At 34.0% G+C, this 26,137-nt stretch overlaps 1 protein-coding gene across 1 annotated transcript in view; it reads right to left on the bottom strand.

Annotated features, from left to right (window-relative positions):
* Positions 1-26,137, bottom strand: part of LOC124367627 (GATOR complex protein Iml1-like) — a 63,732-nt gene that overhangs the window by 16,635 nt on the left and 20,960 nt on the right. Inside the window, exons 9-13 of the mRNA XM_046824600.1 lie at positions 21,137-21,210; positions 9,190-9,297; positions 6,167-6,380; positions 4,429-4,534; positions 4,150-4,287 (exon numbers count right to left, since the gene is read on the bottom strand). Coding sequence (XP_046680556.1) covers positions 4,150-4,287; positions 4,429-4,534; positions 6,167-6,380; positions 9,190-9,297; positions 21,137-21,210 — 640 coding nt within the window. The remainder of the gene's footprint in view (positions 1-4,149; positions 4,288-4,428; positions 4,535-6,166; positions 6,381-9,189; positions 9,298-21,136; positions 21,211-26,137) is intronic.

Raw genomic sequence — 26,137 nt, forward strand, 5'->3', positions numbered from 1 at the left:
ACTGTAGTTAAAAATCTATATCACTTTATGGCAATGCACGATCTTAAATCTCACAATGATGTTCTTAACTGTAACAGTATTACTCTTGACCTAATAATTAGTAATATCAAATCACTGTCTGTTGATTACTGTAACGGTCCTTTATTGCCTCTAGACGGGCACCATCCGCCGTTGTGTGTAGGTTTTCCTTTCAAACCCTTCCTTATTTAATAATTTAACTAAAAATAAACTGATACTCAACACTTATTATTTTTTTAAGAAAGCTGATTTTTACAGTATGTTTAATAATTTAGAGAATGTAATTGGGGATGAAGTGTATAGTATAAATAACGTAGATAGGGCTGTGGATGTGTTCTATAAAACAATTTTTACCGTTTTTGATCAATGTGTACCTAAAAAACCATTAATCTTTAAAAGTAAATATCCGTGTTGGTTTACAAAGGATATTATTAATTCTATAAAGATAAAGAATAAATGTGCTAAGAAACGGAAAATTCTCTAAATTCCATGAAAGTTTGTTTAAGGATCTCAGGAGAGGTGTTTAAATTGAAAATACAATTGGCTTATCGAGAATATATTCGAAACATTGAGTATTGCATTAATGTAGACTCTAAGTTTTTCTGGAGTTTTATAAAGTCCAGACGCTCTTCTTCTAATTTAGATTTGGGCTCTTTCGAAATGAAATTTAAAAACAAAGTGGTTCCAGTTGATCACATTTCCAATTCGTTTGCAGACTTTTTTTCTTCAGTTTTCTCGGTTAACTCCGGAAGTAAAATCTAACAATATTAGTACTGAAAACTTATATAGGGAAAACAGCCAAGGGGTTTTGTTTACAGTTCTAGATGTGTTAGCAGCGATCAAAAAATTGAAATCAAAGAAATCTTCTGGACCTGACTGTATTCCTACATATATAGTAAAGGGTTGTGCTGAGGTGCTGTGTGATCCTTTGAGCTATTTTGTTCAATCTATCTTTAAAAACCTGTATTTTCCCGGAGAAATGGAAGGAAGCTAAGGTGGTTCCCATTTTTTAAATCAGGAAACATTGAAAACATTGAAAATTGCCGTCCGATTTCATTGTTAAATACATTCGCTAAGATATTTGAATCACTTCTCTATAAATATATTTTTTATAACGTAAAATCTGATATATCTCCCCAGCAGCATGGCTTTCTTCCTTGTAAATCAACAGTCTCTAATCTAATGGAATTTTCTTTTGACGTAGCATCTGAATTGGATACTGGTGGCAGGGTTGATGTAGTGTATACAGATTTTTCTAAGGCGTTTGATAAAGTAGATCACGATATTTTGTTAAGTAAATTACAGTAGAACCCCTCATATCCGGCCACCACGGGACCGAGCCCCTGGCCGGATAACGATTCGGCCGGATAACGATTCGGCCGGATAACGATTCGGCCGGATAAACGATTCGGCCGGATAACGATTCGGCCGGATAAACCAACCTACAGTACACAGCACTTGACGAAACAAAAACAATTGTACTGTACTGTACTAACCGCACTGGAAATAATCAACGAACTGTTTACAGGTTAAACCTATTAGCTCAACTGAGGACAACACAGGAAAATGTAAACAAATAGATACACCAAAATAACGCAAGAGTCGTGGGAGACTAGTGCGTGCCAACTGCGCGTCTGCAAGCCGTGGTAAATAAATTTCGATATTGGCTTTCCGGGAAGTGGCCGGATAAACCGAGGGTTGCGGTAAAACCGGAGGCCGGATATGAGGGGTTCTACTGTATCTTGTTTTAATTTATCCCCGCCATTTATTAGTTTTGTTGAGACTTATTTAAAGCTTCGCAGTCAGTTTGTTATGGTGTCTAACACTATGTCTAAAAAAAGTACATTAGCACTTCGGGTGTTCCCCAGGGATCTAACTTAGGGCCCATTACTATTCTTGATATATATTAATGATCTTCCTAATTATTTAACACGGTCTAAATGCCTTTTGTTTGCCGGATGATTTGAAAATATATAGAAAGATTCGAGACAATCACGACGTTGCTGAACTGCAATCAACGCTAAATTTACTTAGCCTTTGGTGCTTAGAGAACAACCTATTTTTAAATGTAAAGAAGTGTTTTGCGATGACTTATACTAGGAAAAAAATATTTAACTCTACCAGAATACTCTATAAATGGCACTAAGCTACTACTAGTGACTCATGTTAAAGATCTTGGCGTAATTTTTGACTCGGCTCTTACGGTTTGAAAATCACCTTAATTTTATCATTAATGGATGCCATTAGGATGTTGGGTTTTGTAATTAGAAACACGATGATTTTTCATTCAATTGATCCTATCATTAAACTATACAATGCATTCGTAAGAAGTAGGCTGGAGTATTGTGCAATAATTTGGACCCCCTTATTCATTACATAGCATTGCTTCTTTGGAGCTAATTCAAAACAAGTTTCTAAGTGTATTTATATTTTAAAAGATTTCATGTTTCTTGTGAGCGAAACCTGTCAACAACTGTCTTAAGAAGTATTTTTTCTTTTGAAACTTTGTTAACAAGACGAAACCGATCTATTATTTTATACATTTATAAAATTTTACATAACTTAGTTGATAGTTCTTTTTTAGTTGGTAAGGTTTTTTCTGCATGTCCCAAGAAATAATCTGAGACCCTCTTTTGGTTTTTTTTTACACCACGTTTGTAATACAGTGCAGTTTTATAATTTTTCATTTTTTAAAGGTATTAGGTTGTTAAACATGTATAAAAATGAAATTGGATATATTTAATAATAATTTTAATTCATTTGTAAATAAGCTAAATATTATTTATAAACTTAAGGTAGTAACCTAGTTTTGTTAAAGTTTTAAATTGTTATTATGTATTGTATTATATTTTTATTTTTTCTCGTGCTGTAACAGAAAACAGTTAATTTTTACTCAGCCTAATAATGATTTTGTAATTTTAGTTTCTTCATATACGTACTTATAGTATATTATATTGTAAATAATTATTATTAACTTGTATTTTCAATATAGCTGTTTTGGGATAATGTTCCTGTAGCTATTGTACAAATAAATAAATAAATAATTTGTTATTTTAAATGTTTGACTAGCAATACGCGCTGTTTCTTCTCAATCGACTGAATTATGATTGATTGCAGAGTGATTTTAAACTAATAATTTACTTAACACTATCAACATTTGTCAATAGTATGACATAACCTATAAACTCAGTTTCTCAACTTTTGTGTCAATCTAACAATTAATCAATCAATCATAGTTTACGATAATGAAATATCAGTGTACAATTATTTACCTTTATTGTTGTAGTTGTTGTAAATGACGAATCTAAGCACTACACATTTTCACGAATTAAACATAGTTATCTGCTTTATCCCGTGCGGCGGACTCACAGTTATCTGCTTTTATCCCGTGCGGCGGACTCACAGTTATCTGCTTTATCCCGTGCGGCGGACCCACTGGGACGGGCATCGTAACGTTACACTTTTTCATGAGTGACTCCGAGCCGCAACCTAATTTAAGACGTTGTCACGTCAAAAATATCCTTTGGAGGAAAACTTAGGGAGGATGATTCTTACGAAGAGCAAAGTAAACAAATCCATCTGGAAAGTACGTTTGGATCTATTAATATTTTCTGCTCCAATTATCTAGGACTGTTTCTTATCAGATTAATTTAACTTGGAGGTAGGAATAGATATTTCACTTGTTTATTCAAAAGAAGTAGGCTATTTTTTTTCATTCCTGGAGATTTGGATTGTTTCTAATATAACCAAAAAAAGATATTCATATTGAATAAAAGAAACAATTTTATTTTAAACTGTGTTATAGTATTTCAATTTAAGATGTTAATGATTATAGTTCTATATCATTAATAAAAAACCATATAAAGTTCAGTTCACAACTTTATTAGAAAGATTGATTTTTTGTAATTATTTTGGTGTAGTGTAAGTGAAATTTTTGTATGTTTTATACTTTGAAACAATTAATTTGTGAACGTACATAACACTGGATGCTGGGATTTTACACAGGTATTTTTAATGCCCGTACACATGAACGTTAGGGGTCACAGGATTAAAAACCTAACTACAATCTGGAGATTATAAAGAAACTTTATAACAAAAAACTATGAAAAATGTAGGTATAGAGGTGGATACCTGCTGAGCTTTGGCATTGTGTAGGCAGGGAATCACTCAGGAACAGAGGTACTGTGGGAGGAGCTGTCGGAGGTTTCATCTCTACTTCCAACCACTCACTCTCAAAACTCTGCAAATCTTTCAGTGGTTTTGGTTCATCTGTAAGTCACAACAGGCAGGTAAGTCAATGTCAGATGTCCGACATACAACTACATTAAATATTATTCTCCGATCTTATCACTACTCAACGTAACATTATTACCATTTAATTACTCTAAAATGGTGAACATAAAATGCAACCTTTGTTAGGGTCGTAGTTGACAATGTGGTAAAGATGGAATCCAACAATAAAGGGTCGGTTTGCATCTCCTGAAGCATGACTTATCAAATTCTGTTGACGCAAATCCTAAAACAAAACAAAAAACATACTTTCATCTAACTTATATGATAGTGATACCTAATAATAACACCTTATTTAAAGACTTTCAAATAAGGTTAAACTAATAAAACTAAGAAATGTAAGGTATGAGAAGAAAAGAAGTGACATACAAGGTGGTATCAAAAAGTCCCCGTACTGTACTCACCATTTTTTTTAACGCAGCAGTACGAGCCGGTGTACCAGTAGCCTCTGCCACAATAGCCGCTAAGTCATTGTGCCGTGTTTCGCTGTTATTAGTGGTTAGGTTATGTCTACAAGTTGTCCTTTGTTGTTGATTGTTATCATTATGTAACAATTTTTGTGATGGCTGATAAATCCGAGCAACGGGCTTGCATCAAGTTTTGCTTAAAACTTAAGAAATCACCAACAGAAACTTTTGCAATGCTTCAAGAAGCTTTTGAAGAACATTCACTGAGTAGAACACAGATTTTTGAGTGGTATGCTCGTTTCAAGGCTAGCAGAACTTCAATTGAAGATGATCATCATTCAGGACGGCCTTCCACAAGCAAAACAGATGAAACTGTTAGAAAAATGTGGCACCTCATTCATGAAGACCATCATCAGACAGTAAATGACTACTACGTAAGTGTCTGTTTTAGCTACGGAACTTGTCAAGAAATTTTACCAAAAATCTAGACATGCATAGAGTTGCCACAAACTTTGTGCCTCAGCTTATAAAGGTTGATCAGAAACAATGACGTGTTGATGTGTGCACTTGAAACATCTAAAAGTGACCCTACATTAATATTCAGAATCTAACTAGTGATCAAAGTTAGTTTTATGGTTATGATTCAAAAATAAAACATTGTGTTGCTCAAATTTATCAGCCATCACAACATTCACTACGTTATGATAACATACAACAACAAAGTACAACTTATAGTCATAACCTAACCACTCACAACAATGAAACTCGGCACAACTACTCAGTGGCTATTTTGGCAGAGGCTACTGGGACACCGGCTTGTACAGTCACGTCAAAAAAAATGGCCTGTATAGTCCGGCAACATTCTGATACCAACTCATACATGGTGCAAGAGAGATAATTTTTTTGGAAGTTTTTGACTATTTTAGCACACAAAATGTATAATGTAGTAAATGTGTACAAAACTATATTGCTATATGATTTTTTTACAGGGTTAAAATATGTTGTTAGCAGTAACAGTTACACTAGAGAATTTAAAACAGTGTTTCAGTATATATATAGTATATAGAGTAATTTACACTCTAAAAAATAGTGAATTCAATACAATACACTCACCTCCATCAGTTTCACAGCAGCCTCGTAGCTGGTGATGTGTTCAACGTGTGTTCTGGCCCACGAGACAGCGTCTGAGCTGACAAACACGTGACCAGGCAGACTGGCATGGTGGCTCAGGAAATTTAGACCATACACTGGATGTCTCATGGCCTCAATACACTACACTCACCTCCATCAGTTTCACAGCAGCCTCGTAGCTGGTGATGTGTTCAACGTGTGTTCTGGCCCACGAGACAGCGTCTGAGCTGACAAACACGTGACCAGGCAGACTGGCATGGGGGCTCAGGAAACTGAGACCATACACTGGATGTCTCATGGCCTCAATACACTACACTCACCTCCATCAGTTTCACAGCAGCCTCGTAGCTGGTGATGTGTTCAACATGTGTTCTGGCCCACGAGACAGCGTCTGAGCTGACAAACACGTGACCAGGCAGACTGGCATGGGGGCTCAGGAAACTGAGACCATACACTGGATGTCTCATGGCCTCCACTATCTCCTGAGGAGTAGCCGTCTCCTTCAGTAGCAAAGTCTCTCCAGGTACGGACAATCTATGGCAAACAATGATCCTTACTAAAAAGGCTTATTTATTTATATTCATTTTACATGCTTCCTGTAATATTGGTTTCTTCACCTGGTACAATATATATGATATGGGGAGAAGTAGGGGAGTATTTTACCTGTGTCAGTTCTTGCTGTTTTGGAGGCAGTGAACTCCTAACTGTTACTAATTTAGGCTAATTAGAACAAGATTTATTTTAACACTTTCTAAGTATTTAAAGTATGAATTGTATGTAATTTTCTAATCAGGCTCAAATAAAATGTCTGAAGATCAAAAATTGAAACTTTTACCGAAAGCACATAAGTTATACAGTAGCGTGTTTTCTATTTATACACAAATTAATTTTGATACAAAAAAAGTGCACTTCATTTGTCTCTGGTCTCATGCCATCAATTGGACTGTTGTTTTCAGTCCATCTTAGATGCATGCATGTGATAAGTCTCCCACCACCTTCGTACATCTGTTTTCTATCAGAAGGTAGCAGGTACCATGGATCAATCCCATAGCTATATGAAGACAGTCCGATATGCAGATACCATCCTGAGGGCACCTCTCATTTGAGCTGTATTTACCTTTTTCCCTTTAGTGTCCCCAGTACTTATGGCCAATTTTCACAACCATACAAGAAATGTATGTTATTGTATTATAATAATGTATAGTAACGTATTACAGACACTATAAGCATCTGACACATGCTTTCGACAAGAACTAAAATCATCAAGGATACTTGCCAGGTTACCCCTTAAAATGGGAGACCTTTTTTTCTGAGACAGGCATTTTCTCCAGACCTCCATCAATGTCTTCCAATCATCAATTTACTGATCTTCCACGAAACTTAAATGTGTTTTTCTGGTATTTATGTAGCAAATCAATAAATTATAGCCTTCATTAACTTGCTGAAGTTTCCGGGAGTCCTCAGGACAGCAACCTTTTCCTTAATAATGACAATTCATCATGGTGTCTTTGTGTGATGTCTAGACACATTCCATTGTTAAAAGCTGATTATGGTAGCATATGAGTCAATAGCAGTTAAAACTATTAACCTATTTACACTATGCGGGTGTGTATGCCGATGGCCGAGCAGTCTAAGACGGACTTTTGAGTCTGAGTTAGAGATAGCACAGATTCGAATCCTGTCTGTGACTGTTACACTTTTTATCATCTATACTTGGCCCTCTTCTATTTCTTTGCTATTTAAGGGGGTTGCCGGGTGTGATACAGGTGGATGGGTCAGTGTGCCTCTACGCTGATGATACCAACATCACAATTTCAGGTAAAAGTCAAGAAGAAATTGAGCTTAAATCATCTCTAAGTCTTACAACTGTAAAAGAATATTCAGACACTAAAAATCTCCTAATAAATATAAATAAATCGAATTTTATTTCATTCTGTACAAAACAAACTAGATCAAAATTAAAGCCAAATATTTATCTAGAAAATTCAAAACTGAATCAAGTAGAAAAATTCAAAATTTCTTGGACTAATATTGGACCAACACTTAAGTTGGGATAAACATGTTGACCATGTAGTAAATAAAATGTCCTCTGGTCTATACGCTCTACGACAAATGTCAAGGGTATGTAATATTGAAACCTTGAAAACTATTTATTTTGCACTAATCAATTCACACATGTCTTATGGTATAAGCATGTATGGAGCTACAACAACAAAAAATCTAGACCGAATTCTTCACCAACAAAAAAAAGCTATTAGAATAATGATAAATTTGGAACGAAATGAATCTGTCAAACAGCATTTTTCTAAATTAAGAATCCTTACTGTATATGGTCTATATATTTTTCAAACTATAATGCTTGTGAAATCAAATGAAGATAGTATACCTAAATTAGGAGCAAATCATGATTATAACACTCGCCATAGAAATTATCCATCAATCCCAAAACATAACTTAGAACTTTTTAATAAAAAACCCACTGCTATAGGATCCAAATTCTTGTTATTTCTTTCAAAAACATTTCTAAAAATTTCACAAATTAGCATATTTAAAACAAAGTTAAAATCATTTTTAATTGAAAAATCAGTATACTCATTTAAAGAATATTTTGTGGTAACTTAGTTCATCCAACAATTTAGTAGTTGATATGACATATTGTAAATAGTAGCGGAATTGTAAAATCATTTCAATAACATTTTGAGGCAAACTGCTTTATTTAATGATTTATGTAATCAATAAATGGATATTTTAATGTAATGGTTGACGCTATTCTGTATTTATACTGTATGTGTACATTGTATGAGTCTTGAATAAAGTTGAATTGAATTGAATATCAGTACCATTGACCTTTTACTGTATCGACTCTCTTTCCTTATTCTGTTTGATAAGATCCTCACACAGGCCAGAGGCCCATGAGGTCGGGCACAGTAAAGCTTAAAAGGGGATCAGCTTCTCTTTTAAAAAAAATCTCTGATGTTATACTATAGTAGTTATAAGTCATACCAATGAACTCCTGATATTTTTTTTACTGATCCCTTTTAAGTCTTACTCTCCCCATCCTCATGAGGCACTGACTGGCCTGTGTGAGGATCTTATCAAACAGAATAAGAGAGAGAGCCGATTCAGTAAAGTCAATTGTACTGATAAAAAGTGCTACAGTCACAGACAGGATTTGAACCACCACTACATCTAGCTCAGATCCAAAGTACAATGTCTTAGACCACTCGTCCATCGGCACACCCAGATATATTTCAAAGAAAGACGTTTATTATCTCTTTAAATTTTATATGTAATGTTATTAGAATGATAAAATTATCACAAAAATAATGATTGCAACACATACGTGTCTTCCACAGAATCAGAATGTTCCGAGTCGGCTGTGCTGGAAGTAAGGGATGTGGAGTCGGTGGCAGGAGATGCCCTTCCTCTATCCATCACCTTGGAGCCGGACCTGCAGCCGTTCCGGGAAGATTAGTTCATGAACCGCATTATAGACAATAGACAATAGACAAAAATTCCTTTATTAACATGCTCATTGAGAACAGTATTAGCGTCATAGTAAACACTACAAGTGTTTTTTTTTTTTTACAAAATATAAAGTTTTGTTATGATATAAAAGGTTACATTGTAAAATTTAAATGTCAAATACTCTTTGAAAAAATTCTTCTATGGAGTAGAAAGGGGGCGGTCAGCAAGCCATTTGTGTAGTGCTGGTTTGAGTTCATTCTCTCCTTTGTCTCTCAGCTTGATGGCAGGTGGTTGTGAAGCTTCCTCCCGATGTATGTAGGCTTCTTTTCGAACTGTGACAGTCGGTGGGCTGGAAGGTCATACAAAGTAGTGTCTCTGAGGTTGTACTGATGAACTTCACCCCGCTTTGGTAGGCCCTCTCTTACTGCGTGCATCACAGTTTCTTGAATGTATAGTGATACGATAGTGAGGATCTTATGGGTTCTAAAGGCTTCTCTACAGCTGTTTGGTGGTTGCAGTCCTGCAAGTGTTCTGACTGCGGTTTTTTGTTTTTTGAGAACCCCTTTGAATCTGACCAGCTGATGTTCCTCCCCATGCTACTAAACCATATCTTATGTGAGCCTCAAACAAAGCGAAATAAGCAGCTCTTGTAGTTGTTTCATCAGTAGAAAGCTTTGATGTTTTTAATTGCATAGAGGCTGGAACTTAACTTCCCACAGAGTTTTGTCTACATGAGAGGTCCAGGATAAGTTTTTATCCAGAGTTATGCCCAAAAACTTGACTTCGTCATTCATTGCAACATCTGGTATACATGGCACACATTCAGATCTCCTTCCAAAAGCTATTTGGGCAGTTTTGGTAGTGTTTACTGCTAAGTCATTGTTATGACAGTACTGATAGGTCATGTTGAGGGATAGGTAGGATGTGATTGCCATATTTTTCAGTTGAGGTTTCACTAAACATCAAGGTTGTGTCGTCAGCATACATCAAGGTTAAGCATGCATCACCAATGTATTGAGGTAAGTCGTTAGTGAAAAGGATGAAGAGTACTGGTCCAAGAACAGATCCTTGGGGGACACCTCGGTTTACAGTTAGGAGACTAGATCTTACATAATTGGATATTCCATTTTCTGTTTTGCTTAGCTCAACCAGTTGTTTTCGTCCTCCAAGGTAACTTTGGAACCAATTTTTAGCTGTTCCTGCTACTCCTAAGTTTTCCAGTTTCCGGATGATGAGATCATGGCTAAGACAGTCAAACGCTTTACTAAAGTCTAGGAAAAAATTCAGTAGTTAAATTCCCTTCTTCAATACTATCTATAAGAGACTCTACCATTTTTATTATTGCAGTGGTGGTAGACTTGCCTTTAGTAAAGCCATGTTGACAGTTTGTCAGTAGATTATGTTTTTTCGCAGTGGTCCATAGCCTTCTGAGAACAATTCTTTTCGCACAGTTTTGAGAAAGTGGATACAAGAGAGATAGGTCTATAATTACTGGGATCTAAGTAGCTTCCATTTTTATATTTTGGATACACTTTTGATAGTTTTAGAGCTGAAGGAAATTTACCACTTCTGAAAGACTTATTGAATATGTCGACGAGGGGCAGTGCAAGTTCTTCAGGGCAAAATTTGAGTATTTTTGAAGAAATCTCATCTAAACCTGATGAGTTTTTTGATTTGAGGTTGTTAATGATTGTTCTGACTTCACTTTCATTTGTTTTCTCGAGGTTTATGAGCTGTTGAAGTGTTTGGCTGTACAGGTGGTAAATAAGTTCTTATTATTCCATTATTTTTTTCTAACGTTTTTTCAGCTATGTGTATAAAAGTGAGAGTTTAGATGGTCTGCTACTTCTACAGAGTTGTCAATGATTTTTCCCATTAACTTCTAGCTTTATTTCGTTCACTGACTTTCCTTTCTTGGACCATGTTGTGTTTATAACTTCCCACATAGCCTTGGATTTATTGTCGGCACGGGGCAATGTGGTCTGATGCCGCTTGTTTTCTGAGGAGTTTCAGTCGTAGGTCATAGTTTTTTTTACATCTTATTGACTCTTCCTTGTCATCAATAGATCCTGTCATTTCATATTTACTAAGGGCTATCAGGTATCTGTCCTTTAGGTCTATTGGCTTCTTGGTCAGCAAAATATTTAGGTTTTAGTTTATGGCGTGTTTTAAATTTCCTCTGAGGGCATGCTGCATCCTGGCAAGTTGTAGAGTAGAGCTCAATCTTTCAAAAGCTTCGTCAGCATCTTCAGTTTGCAGAATGTTTTGACCAGTTCTCTTCCCAAGTATGCATTTGAGCTCTTGAAAGATTTTTTCTTCTGAGGCAGCGACTCATTCTGAGTGGATTATCCTGTATTACTGCGAAGTTGACCTCACAGCTTTGGGCAGTATGGTCTGAGATGCCAGCATGGATAAACCTTTGTGTCAAGCTTCTCAGTGTCAATATTAGAACAAATCCAGTCGATAGAGGATTGTGTAGTTGGGGTAATTCTGGTCGCTGGAAGTTGTACCCTCTTGCTGTTATGAGAGGCCAGAGTCTCATCTAATAAAGTACTTCTTCTGTCAGGATTTAAAATGTCAACGTTTATGTCCCCCATTATGACCAGAGGATAGTAGTCTATTCTTGTACTAGTGATTATATTAGACACTGTTTCTAGCGCTAAATCAAAATCTCCGTTAGGAGATCTGTATGTACCAAGAATGTGGATAACTGATTGTTTAAGCCTGATTTTGATCAGAGCAGCCTCAAGCGTAATCTCTCTGCAGAACTGGACAACAATAAGTTCTTCTGTATGCCTCACAAGGTTTTTTGTCAACATAGATAGCAACCCCACCTTTCCTATGTTCTGTTCTACAGAAGTGGGCCTTGAGATAGTATCCTGTGATTACGGTGTTTTCTATTTGGTCTCGTTTAAGACCATGCTCTGTCAGAATCAGTACGTTTGGCTTAATTTTTTGAACTAGATGTTGAAGTCTATTAATTTTATTTGAAATTTCTTGTGTGTTTTGATGCAGAAATGAGGAGACTTGATGGATTTTTAAAAATATTTTTGTGTGATGATCCTGGATCTCTCTGCTGTGCTACACTAATATTTTTGTTCCAGAATATTTTTTGTTTTGTATCTTTTCTTTTTTTGATGATTCTCTTCTAAAAAATGAAAGTTTGGATGGACATTAACAAGTTTATTTGGTGATAAAAAAGGTGATCCTGCAATGTTGCTGGAGTCACTGTCATAATTGTCATATTCGGTAGTATTGGACAGTTCTTCAAATTGGAGTTTGACTTTGGTGTGCAGTTTTTTTGACGGAATTTGTCCTGATTCTCCCTGTTTGTTGCATTAGTCGAGAGTTTTATTGTTGGATCTTGACGGGTTTTCCCCAGGCTGATTTTGGTTAGATGTGATTTTACTGGCTAGATTTTTATTAAAAAATTCTTCTATGCTTTCATTTTTGTCTCGGAATTTAGCAGAAGTAGGGGGGAGTTTTGTCTATCTTTATTAGTGTTATTTAGAGATCAAAGGCATGGATTCCCTTATTGGTTTCCGAGCTCTGTTGAGTAGATATGCTGGTATCATACATGGTTGTATAGATTGTGGGGTTGGGTTTTGAGGTTTTCATTTTTTGAACTTGTAAGGAAATACTAAATTTGTTTTGGATTTTCTTAGCAATTATTTGTTCCCCCAAAAGGTTTTTTAAGAGGGGTACAGCAAGGTGTAGAATTCCTTTGTTTTTCCCCACTGTTTTTTAGTAATGTTTTGTCCTCCTTGTCTGCCAGATTTTTCACCTCTGCTTCCAAAATTTTGAGTTTTTCTTCAAATAAATTGATTTTTCCTTAGAAGTCGTATTTCTGTGGAAAAAGAGAGGAAGGGTCGAATTTATATTGAGTTGGTGTTATGTTCTGTTTGGGATTCAGCGTTTTTCCATCAACTTTTTCCTCTTTATAACTTAAGTTTTGCCTATTTGAGAGTTTTCTTTTTCAAATTTATAATTAGTAAATGTTTACCCATAGTTCATAAAAACACTATAATCATTCATGCGAAACATTCATAATCCTAGACATAGTCCAGAAGAGTTTTACTTGCTGTCTGAAAGCAGTTATTTATCAACAAAAAAGTATCTCTGCAATGCGTAAAACAATAATATCTGTAATAATATTCACACAATAATAAAGGATTTTACGGACAGATTTGTAATCTTTTATAATTTTACTGATAATAAAACTGAGTATAAATACTCACAATATATGAGTAAATATTACATTTCACAACAAAAATTAATTTAATATCTTTTTTATGCTTTTACTTCCACTGTGATACTTACAAGCAAGTTGTATCAATAAAGTAAAATTTTAATTGCAAAATGTTTCACACTAAAAATGTGAAAATAAAAAAAACACAACTAATCTCTCTACAAATAAATCATACAACTATAAGACGCAAGCATCTATGTTAATGAAATAATACTGACTCATTTTCAAGAAACTGACAACTTCAACAACGACAACAGAAACAGTTACATTGTACAACATTCTAATGACACTACTCAAAAAGCACATACAATACTGGGTCAGTTACTTAGAACTAAATTTTTTTAATAAAAAAAATTAAAACTTTTTGCTCATAAATATTTTTATAAAATGAGAAAGACTAAATCAAATTCTTTAATTATCCCTATATATTTTTAAAATTGAATACCTTAAACATTTTATTGAAGTTTATTTAAGCTTTACATGATCTGTCAAAAGGATAACCTTAACCCTTTGCACTCAGATTCGAACTTATGTAATTGTCCTCTCAGCCAGTGGGATTTCTATCATAGATGTTCTCCGGGTCAAGTCGGAAGTTAATGAAAGTTAATGACCATATCCTGTCCCTCATCTCGCTGGGCCACAATTACTAGCCCTTGCTGTTTTCCTGTTACGATCATCAGGCCACTATGTGTGGCCCATTGTATTGTGTAGTTATACAATTCAATCCTTATCCAGTTGTGCCTGGAAAGTGCTGCAATCTTTTGACTAAATAAGGAACTAAATTAATACTTCTCTGTTTGCTGCTGCTGCACACAAATTAATGAACGCTAAAACATGTTTTTACCGTATTTTGTGTTTCAAAATCCATAAATAGATAAGCGAAATTAACAAATTATTGTAAATATTTTGCATGCAATTCAGTATTTGTGCATATACATTGCGCAATATCAGTGGTCGGCAATTAATCAGCAGTACACAAATAATTACTGATTGATAAAAGAATATGTTTTAAAATTTTGTATCATAACCAGGGTGGTTTGAAGTTTGTCAAACATTTTAAGTTTAAATAGATTTTATAAGTGCTATAAATTACTTTTTGGATTAAGGGGATATATTCCAGAAGACCATGTTATGAACGTCTATTATGAAATAATCCCTTTAAAATAGGTACTCTTTGATTAATTTTATGTTATCGGACAGTCTCCAATTACATTCCGAAAGGTTTAAGAATGACAGGATTGCTGACAATTTTGTTTAACCATTTTTAGGTTTAAAACAAAGCTATTTATATTCAAAATTCGGGGGAATCAATATTATAAGATTCAGATCTCGATTTGAAAATTTTTAATTTAAATCTGTCATATAAAGGGCTAAAGGTCAAATTCAAGGTCGAAATTACGTACATGATTATGCAATCACCAAGCCGCAATGATTATTATGCGATCATGACGCAAAAATCCAGCCAGACACTGGCCGTTAATCGCTGAACTAAGAGGAAATTACCTGTAACTTCACCTGAGCTGAGCGAAAGACCAGTATGGGTCACAATTTTTGGCCTGCCAAGTGCAAAGGATGAAGAGTATTGTATTAAATGTTAACCCTTTTGCACGTTTCGTAGCTCTGAGCTATGATGCAGTTGAATCGGATAACCAATGTTGGTAAAATCTATCATATTGTCTTTCTATTTTAACTAAGTTCAAAACATAACATGTTACCTTTATTGTTACTAAACAATAATAGGAAATTTTACACTGTAAACATGTTTTTTTTATACATAAATATCAGTAAATTGTAGTAGAGATAAAAATTCAGATATCAAGTGGTCTTTGATTTGGATCACTAGGAAAAGCATTTACTTATTTAAAAACTAAATATTGTACAGGTATAATATTTACAGTTGTCACCACCGGTTTTTGGCAGTTTTTTCATAGTTTTAGTGTTTATAAAAGATAATAAAAAGCTAATGTAGAGACCACAACTGACTGTGACCGAGTGCATGTAGTTACAAATGTGTCCACCAGGCTGCAACACATATCAGACCAGACAAATAGGCTTCACCAAGTATTGCAGGAAATTATCAATAAACTTTACATTGGATTCGTCTGTATGGTAGAAGGGAGGAAATTACCGATAGAAAGCAGTGAATATTCTTTGGAGTTGAAAAAGTAATCAATAACCAGCAGTATATCAGAATACATGTTAACATGAAAGCAATGCTGAGAGCACTGAGCTGTCAAGATAGTTCAGCAGTTAAAGGGTTTTCAATTCACATTTTTAATTATTTTCAAAATAACTAGGATTAACATTATCTACTGAAACATTAAATTGAAATAAATCCCAAGTTATTGTTACCTTTAATGTTAAAAGAGAATATCTTGCATCCACGGAAGGATTGTTTTATAGAAACATTACTCTGTGTCAGCTAGTTCTGTCCAGCAAAACACAGACAGTGTTTTAGTGCTAAATGTTTGTTACACATGTTTTTGGAATCTTCAAGTATATTTCCTTGTTTTACAGAACTGAACTTAAATTTAATGTATTCTTTTTAATTACTCTCAAGACTTTACTCAATAACAATTTTAATACAACTGTGTAATGTATTTACTATTATTTTTCCAGTTGTTTGCTACTAGATAGCATTGCCAGAAAGTTTTTAGGGCAGCGACAAATGTTAGCGTTGGTTGACGTTACAGAATACTGGTAAGTCAAAGTTATTATATACTTTACAAGACAAGTGTGAACTCAATCTCACCTGGTCTGGGACTGACGGTACATCATGCGGCCATGCTTCCCCTACCAACAGTGCACAAGCATGAGGTGTGGTGACAGCATGACAAAACCTGCCACCAAGCTTGCAAGCGCGAGTTACAACAAACTACACATGACACTTCAAACATTAGTGGTTTCCACTGTTACAAGTTTAGTAGGTTGTTAGGAGTGTGTAATAATTAAATGTTACTACAATAATCAACCTTTTATCGCATTAGGAATTATTTGAATACAATTCTGCTGAATATTAGCATTTGAAGGAACTTATACTGATTACTGACTCTAAAAAAGTAGTGGAGTTCCTGGGTGTTTATTTTACTGCAGTGTTTCATCATGTTATATGTTTTATTTCACGTTTTAACTTATTCAGTCAGAATAAATGTTTATGGTGGTTGTAGGTTGAGAAGCTTAAGATTCTAGGCAATGTATTAAAATTATTGAGTTTGTAAAATTTAAAAACAAGTTCATTTAAGCTTATGTTTATATTAACACATTCGAGTCTACGCTCGAGCCAGACGCGAGCGCCATTGTTTAAAACCCCCGGCCGGCGCTCGAGCGTGACTCGAGCACAGCTTTGCCGATTGATATACGGAGTTGCTCGAGTGATATTCGAGTGCCGTCTGCTGCATTAGAAAGCCAGCGTTAATGGTCAGTTCAGAACAATTCCGCTAGGCGCTACTACGTCATACCCGCTTGAGACTTTTGTTTATCCACTGACGTGGCCTGGCGTGTCGTCAGTCTGTCTACGACAACTATAATTATTTTAGCATTTGAAATTTTTTTGGCAATTAGAATAATTATTTGTAAATATGTATATAGTAAATGCCTTAAAAAAAAATTGAAATTACTTGTTTTATTTATTCAAAAGTTAGTTTTCAAGTAACACAAGACATGCGGGAGTTTTTATTTTTCTTCAAAAAATGTAAGTTTTGAAAATTTTTTTAAAATTAATTACATTTTATAGGAATACAGTTTTACATATCATTTTAAAGAGGAAAGATAGAACTTTCAAGAAAATATAATATCTTATACATAATATTTAACATTTTTCTAAAAACAATATGTGAAAACCAATTAATTTATGCAGACCGGGTTATAAAAACAGCAATTAGCGAGCCAGACTCCAATGTGTTAAATATTTTATATTTTTGGAATTTAATATTTTTCTATAAAGGCTTAAAAATTTACATTTATTAAATAGAGTGTATTTTCAGCTTAACTAGGACATAACACATTTTGATAGCTCAACATGTGTTTATTTTAGAGGTATATAGAACTTTAAGTTGGCAACACTTTTTTAACTGATTTTCTCAGCTGTCAAGTGATTTATGTTTAGTTTGGTTTGGCATTTCAACATGAATACACTGACGTCTAAACAGCGCTTTCAAATTGTGCAAATTTATTTTGAAAATCATAGTTCTGTTCAAAAAATGTAAAACACACTCTGTCCATTTTAAGGTAAACATAATCGTACATCAAAGCAATTAATTCGATTAACTAAGGAACGTTTTCGCACCATGTCCACTCTAAGTGATAATACGCATCCCCAGAAATGTCGTACAGTGCGTACAGAAGTCATTGCTGTTGTAGAGCGTAGCGTAAAGGAAGACCCAGTCTATCCGTCATCGTGCACAGGAATTGGATATGTGTCTATCCACTTTATGAAGATTTTGTGGAGAGATCTTGATTTGTGTGGTTATAAAATCCAAGTCATGCAAGAATTGAAGCCACAAGATTGCCATTGATCCCAATTTTCATAAGCGAATTTTGTTTAGCAATGAAGTTCACTTTTTGCTGAATGGATACATCAATAAACAAAACTGCCATATTTGGAGTGATGGTGATCCTCAAGTGTATGTTGAGACACCGTTATATCCAGAAAAATTAACTGTTTGGTGTACTTTATGGGCTGGTGGAATAATTAGTCCATACTTCTTTAAAACGATGCTGGTCAGTACGTTACAGTCAATATTGACCGCTACAGAGTCATGACTTCATGATGTGCAGGAGCTGTGGTTTCAACAAGACAGCGCTAGCTAGTGCCACAATTGATTTATTGAAGGAAGTAATCACATAGTTTGACGTTTCTGACCTGTCAATTAGCCTCCAAGATCGTACGATTTAACATGATTGACTATTTTCTATAGAGATATGTGAAGTCACTAGTCTACGCTGATAAGCCCAAAACGATTGACCACTTGGAGGACAACATTTACCGTGTTATTGCCGATATACGGTCAAAAATGTTGGAAGTAATAAAAAATTTGACCTCCAGATTAGACTACGTCCGAGCCAGGTCATATGCCAGAAGTCATATTTAAATTATGCCAGAAGATTATCTTTCAAATAGAGTAAATTTCATGTCAATTAAAATAAATCTTTGTTTTATTCTGTTTCAAAGTTCTATACCTCTAAAAAAAACACCTCTCTATAAGTTGATCTGCATTAATATTAGCATAACAAAAAAAGCATTATGATTTTGGTCAATTTTTTATGTATTTACAATTTTGGAAACAATTTTTGAATTTTTATATTTTTACAAAAGGTTTTATATTTGCTCATTAAAATGAAATGAACTTCATTAACCTTTCAACATGGTTTCATGTTACAGGATTGGTTGGCAAACTCACCGATATTTTCTGTACATGGTTTCACATGAACATCACATTTTTTTGTAAAGAATTTTCTTATGCGATCTATTGGCAGCAGCACGAACTATTTAAAGCAGCTATTTGTCTCACCAGGTGGATGGAAAATCATTCTACCTTTTTGTCCTTACTACATTTGGATTGTTTCATTCAGATGGCTTTTTGTTAAACGAACAGATGATTTATATCAGCAGATAATTTCAAAATTTTAGAATGTTATGTTCACTACTGTTTAGAACAATTCGAGTTTACATAGCTTTTAATTACACAACGTTATAATACCGCTGTTTTAGTCGGTACAGATTAAAATAAGAATCTAAACATTTTTTAATGTATAATAAGCACAAAAAAGTATACCACAAGTTTTGTAGTTGGGTGTTACTTTTATGCCAATCCTAATTACGATAAGTTTGTTGTTTTTATACAATGTAAACAGATATAAAAACTGCTGCATAATAAATGTTCCTACAATTTTAGGCAATATTTTTGCTATTAAAAAAGTGACCTCAAAAAATGGTAAGTAACAATGACTGGGCAGCTGACTAACTGCTGTTATCTTAAACTGAGGTAACCTAAGTTTTTTCATGTAAAATCAAATTGTCTTCATATTGCATAGGCTGTCAACTATTGCTTCAACAAAATTATTGAGGATTTCTTGTGGCTTAATTAACTTTAAAATTCATATTTCAATACTACTAATTTATTTTTTAATGAGCCAAAATTCACATTGATAATAATGAATATATATAGAACCAAATAGCTACAGATAAATTTGAAACAATGCTAGAAATAAAAAGTTATTAATAATTCAGGGAGGTGCAAAGGGCTGAACTACTTCTATTACCTTGCATTACTGTGGACAAAATGCAAAAACAACTGAAATGGACAAGTACAAGACAAAATCAACGCTAACATCACAACACATATAAAAATATAAACGTGAACGTACACTGATGCAAAGAGAGTCACTGAAAAACAAATTAAAGCACAAAAGACATTCCTCCACCAGATGTCCCCACTAGAGGCATATGGTTAAAATCCAAACTCTGTAACTAAAATCTATTATGTTAGTATAATTAATGTATACTGAGATTAACCAACAGGATCTGTAAACTTATTATGGATTCAAATATTCTTTCCTGTGAGGAATAATAGAGTGCTAATAAACAAAACATTAAAAAGTAGAATAACTCTTCAAAAAAGTTGACATTTCAACTCAAACAGAAAATTGTAAAATGTCAAAAACTCTCAACAGCAAAAACAAACTTAATTATAAGAGAAAAATACTGAAAGTGACAAATTAATACAAAATAATAAAAATAAATCTATAAATATCCATAGCAGATAATGTACAAAGGTTATCAAGAAAATAAAGAAAATTTATATACAAATCAATCAAAAGAAAATACACAAAACAAAATATTATGTCTAGAATGTCAACTAACCATCATAACAAATTTTGTTTTTGTATGTCAATTAAAAAATAACTGACTCTTTTCATATTTTTTTATACAACTTTATAATAACAAGTTTTAAAAAATATGCATATTTAAAAAAAATTTTCTACAAAAGTAAACAAAAACTAAATCTTTTATTTTTTAATAAACCTGTAATGTTAAAAAACAAAATTCAGAGTTAATAATATCATACATAACTAATATTTTGGTAAATGACTAAGCACATTATCAGAACTAAACGAAAACACTTGCAACAAATTTAAATAAACATCTTGCCAAATTTTTTGCATTGTATATATAAAAAGAATTAATGACACACTTAACCACAAGTAATCGCACAGATTGAGTGAGGTACAGTGACTAAAGTTAAAAGACCATTATGGTAAGTTTTCGGCAAATATTCTTTATATTTTAGAAACACTCAACCAATTAGGTAATTATAAGCTCAAACCATGGATTAAATTGTTGGTCTGTTACTGGTATATTTTCCAGCACAACTCTAAGCTTCCAACCTTTGTGAAAATTGTGTTATTTTTCTTCGCAGAGTGTTTCCAAAACTTTGCCCTGACAATAAACAAACTATCTGGACAACTGACAACTGGACAACACAGTGAGTGGAGGTGCTAGTGACAGTGTTAAGAAAAGGGTCCAGAACCAATAAAACAGTGCAGACAGACAGGCAGGCCTCATGCTACCAACCTCGGTCTCGGTTTTTCCGGCAGGCGGTTGCTACCGAGTCGTTCTCGGAATGGAGAGCTGCTCGCTACGTTCGCCTGCCGTCGTCAACACAACACACTTAGAAGTACCAAATATCAGTGATACCAACTCAACACAATCAGTCCTACACCACTTATTAAAATAATGAGAGAGTATTATACAATTAATTATTCAACAGAGAATTCAACAATTAATAGTAAGCTTTAAATGAAGCGATATTAGAATATAGTAGGATTTTTTATAAAGTTACACAAACATGAATTGGAAAGAAATCCATTTCAAAACAATACACAGATAATAAAAAAAACATTTTACAAGTAGTCTAGGAGCCGAGAGTCAATTTGCACTGTACAAGCACATCACCTAGTTCTTCTTGAAATTTATAAAGACATTTTTCTAAGAAAGACATTGATTGCAAGTTTAGGTGGAGTTTGAAATAGGATGGTATCAAAAGGGGTTAAAAAATATGAAACAATATTTAATTTCTCAGAATATATTTTTTCTAGCATGATACACATAAAACCAACAATTAGACACATAAAAGATAGTCATATCGCCGTTAGACAACTAGATAAAGAGATTGAAAGTCACCGCTGTATATGATTAATTGACATTAATTAAAAATTTGTTAACATGTCGGTTTTAAGTATGTTAAGAAAAATATGTCCTGAAAAAATATTATCATATCTTATTTTAAATCCATTGGACACCCTCCCATTTCATAGCGTGGCTATCGATCAATTTCTTTTGGAATAAAAATTTCTTTATCGATTTCAAGAAAAGCGAATTGTGTGTATATACAATGTGGATTAGCTCTTATCTCCTGAAATGAAAAATTAATTTGTTCCAAACACTGTCATGCAATCGCAAACAACAGAATAGAGACAAATCCTGATTATTTGGGATATTAGAGTAACCACAACCTAAAACAACAATCTTACATTGATCTTACATCAAGTGACAATTGATAAAACTTTTGATACAAGCTAATGCTAGCAACATCAATAAAAAGTTGTTTAATGTACAATAATACAAATATTGTTTTATTGAATTTTTGCTTTCCAATATAACTTGGAGTGAACTCATGCAAAGAAGGTTATGTTTAAAGTTTTAAAGGTAGTGTAGCAAAGTACACTACGTCAGGAGTAAGAAATATTGAAAAAGCCTGTTAGCAAAATTTATTTGTAAAGTTTGTTAGAATATAAATCTTTTAGTTGTTGTTTAATGGATATTGTGCATTTTCATAATGCTGTTACGGACATATGCATACCAACCCAATAGACACAATAAGTTCATCATGGTCAAATTCAATTATCTCTCCACTAAACTATTCTCTTTAGAAATGGAATCATATAAATGAGTTTATAATATTTGTTAGCTCTATCATTCGTGATCAAACTTTCGATAACTTTATTCAATTACAATATAGGCATTATCCTGAGGGATGTTTTTCATTCATTACTAGCAGTCTAAGACCGTTCCGGAACTAGGATCATTTTTTATCTTGTTTAAAAGTTTTAAACCTTGGTTTGAAACTCTAATTCATAATTAAAGTATAAAAATTTTAAAGTCATTCAAAAACTCAATGTTATTGTTCATATCCTCATTGGATTGAACTTAGTCCAGTTGGGTACATAATACTTACAGTTGTAACCTAATTGGCTCTATTAAATTCCCATTCCAGATTACTTTTTGGAAACCTGTTTAACAACACTTGATTCTAATATGGGGAAACAAACTGAATTACACAAACTGAAAATACTGGACATTTCATGTTTTTCATTCAGAGTGGCTTCCAATAACCTCTACAACCCACCAACTTATCCATACGCCTCACCAATTCTCTCCCATTGATTCCTACACTGCACCAATCCTCCCACTCATCTATACACCTCACCAACTTCTCCCACTTATCTATAAACCTCACCAATCCTCCCACTTATCAATACTCCTCACCAATCCTCCTATCCATACACACCACTGATCCTCCAACTTATCCATTCATCTTACCAATTCTCTCCCATTCATTCCTACACTGCACCAATCCTTCCACTTATCAATACTCCTCACCAATCCTTCCATCCATACACACCACTGATCCTCTAACTTATCCATAAGCCTCACCAATTCTCTCCCATTCATTCCTACACTGCACCAATCCTTCCACTTATCAATACTCCTCACCAATCCTTCCATCCATACACACCACTGATCCTCTAACTTATCAATACGCCTCACCAATTCTCTCCCATTCATCCCTATACTGCATCAATCCTCCCACTTATCAATACTCCTCACCAATCCTCCCATCCATACACATCACTGATCCTCCAACTTATCCATACGCCTCACCAATCCTCTCCCATTCATCCCTAAACTGCATAAACCCTCCCACTTATCAATACTCCTCATCAATCTTCCCATCCATACACACCACTAATCCTCCAACTTATCCATTCACCTTACCAATTCTCTCCCATTCATTCCTACACTGCACTAATCCTCCCACTCATCTACACACCTCACCAATCCTCACATCCAAACACACCACTGATCCTCCAACTAATCCATACACCTCACCAATTCTCTCCCATTCATTCCTACACTGCACCAATCCTTCCACTTATCAATACTCCTCACCAATCCTCCTATCCATACACACCACTGATCCTCCAACTTATCCATACGCCCCACCAATTCTCCCAATTCTCTCCCATTCATCCCTACACTGCACCAATCCTCCCACTTATCCATACTCCTCACCAATCCTACCACTCCACTCATCCATACACTCACCAATCCTCTCCCATTTATCCAGACACTCCACTAATCTTCCCACTCAACCATACACTCCACTGATACTCCTTTTCTTTCATACACCCAACTGGTCCTCCCACTTATCCATACGCCCCACCGATCCTTTCATTCATCCTTACACCCCACCGTTCCTCCCACACAGTTTCGCACCCCTCTGATTCTTCAATTCATCCTCGGTTCCCATCCTCACCCTTAGTCACCACTGATAGTCCTACCCACCCCCACACCACACTTATCATTGTATTTGTAATTTATTAAGTCACCTACATCAGATCTAACATGGTTTACCCACCCCAAACAATCAGGAGTTGCTGGATATGTACTATAATCAATAAGTTCTTGTAACATTTATCCACAAATTAGTTAGATCCATTTAACTTTTTTAATAAAACCAAAAATTATTTTTAACTTTCCATTCTCTTTAATTGTCTAAATAAAAATATAATCAGGTGTGTTTTTTGTATCAATTTCAATTGCACATTTATTATTTAAAACAGGAACAAACAAAATTATTTACTTTATTTATTATCACATTTAATACTTTTGACACAATCCAGCAGTACACTGTTTAAGTTTAACACACTGACTGTGACAGCCGCCTGAGGGCACATTGGCAGGGTAAGACCATAAAGGTATTAAATGAAAAAAAATGTTGTTGCCTCAAAACAACTGAAAACACTGCGGATAGTTTTAAACAAGATAAACTAATTAGGGACTGACAGATAAACTAGCAGTTATTGATGTATTGAAATTCTTTCTTTAAATGTAATTAATATTACAAGACATGCAAATAATATGTATACAAAGTATAAGCATTGCAAAAGCAAAGTGAGTTAATTTACAAGAAACAAGCAAACTGAAATTATTTACTAAACAAACAATTTGCATTACTAGGGGTAAATTATGAATATACTGAGTTTACAAAACTTTTATAACAGCCACTGTCTTCTCTGCAAAATAACTAGTCCGATAATAGCTGATCATATGCCAGCAATCCTACCAACAGCACTAAATTAAAATAAGATAACTTTCATCTTTAAAGGAATAATTTCTTTTCAATGTAGTGAAGCATATAGCTCAAAGTTATAGCTTGCATTCACATTTTAACTACATAATGTTATTATTAAGTATGACAATATTGTAACCAATGTCTTAAAAAAAATGAACATAAAATTGTAAAAAAGTGGAGAAAAGGTTATTTTGATTCAATCCTTTTAGTGGTACAGCATTACAGTGAGCAATTCCATGATTTAGTCTAAAAGTTTGGGAAACACTGTAAACGACTCTAAGCATTTCTTAAAATACTCTATAGTTATATAATTGTAGAAATTGCTAAAAGAATCTTCTAGTTCCTAAAATTTTGACGTGTTAATTTCCTCACTTTGGAGTGAGGAAATGATCACTTTAGAGGTACAAGGATTGTTTTTAAATATATCTGAGCAAAAAGATTTTTCAGTTCAGCTGGTTTCATTACATTCTGTGTCTGGCGTTCTATTGTTTTGGTGTGTGATGTTATTGATTTTAATTTATTTTATAGAAGTATCACAATCTTGTATGAGTAGTGTGATTTTATTAACATGAATACATTACTACAAGTTGGATACTTTGTATGAACCGTTCCAAAATGAATATAAACTAATATTTTCTATTTTACGAATATAATTTTGTTTTAATTGATATGTGTAAGTACATAAAAATATCAACAAAGCGTTATTAAACATTACATTTTGTCAAAAACCTGTGACAACTATTATAGTGACGTCTTGTTTTTAAATTTTCTACAGTATACTCGTGTACATGTTATGCATTTTTCGTTTCTTGTTTAATTATTACAATGATACTAAAAGTACAATAAAAAAGTAAATTAAAACATTATATAAAAGGTAGAAGTACGCCATGTTATGTATCATGTAATAACTTCGCTGAGTGTGCTTGAACATTTTCAAATCTATAGGTCAATTTATTCTTGAGATGTCTTGCAGACAATCATACAGAAAACAATGTTTTTACTCCTTTCTCCTGCAGACAAAAGAGAAATTGTGTTGACCAATCAAGTGATGGGCTTCAATGACACTCAGCAGAACTCCATGGTTGGACATTCACCATTATTGAAATCATTCTTGTCTACATAGAAAGTTTCTTGCTAAATGTTAAAGTCTACAGTTA

This window comes from Homalodisca vitripennis, chromosome 8 (genome assembly GCF_021130785.1).
Source record: "Homalodisca vitripennis isolate AUS2020 chromosome 8, UT_GWSS_2.1, whole genome shotgun sequence".
Lineage (NCBI taxonomy): Eukaryota > Metazoa > Arthropoda > Insecta > Hemiptera > Cicadellidae > Homalodisca > Homalodisca vitripennis.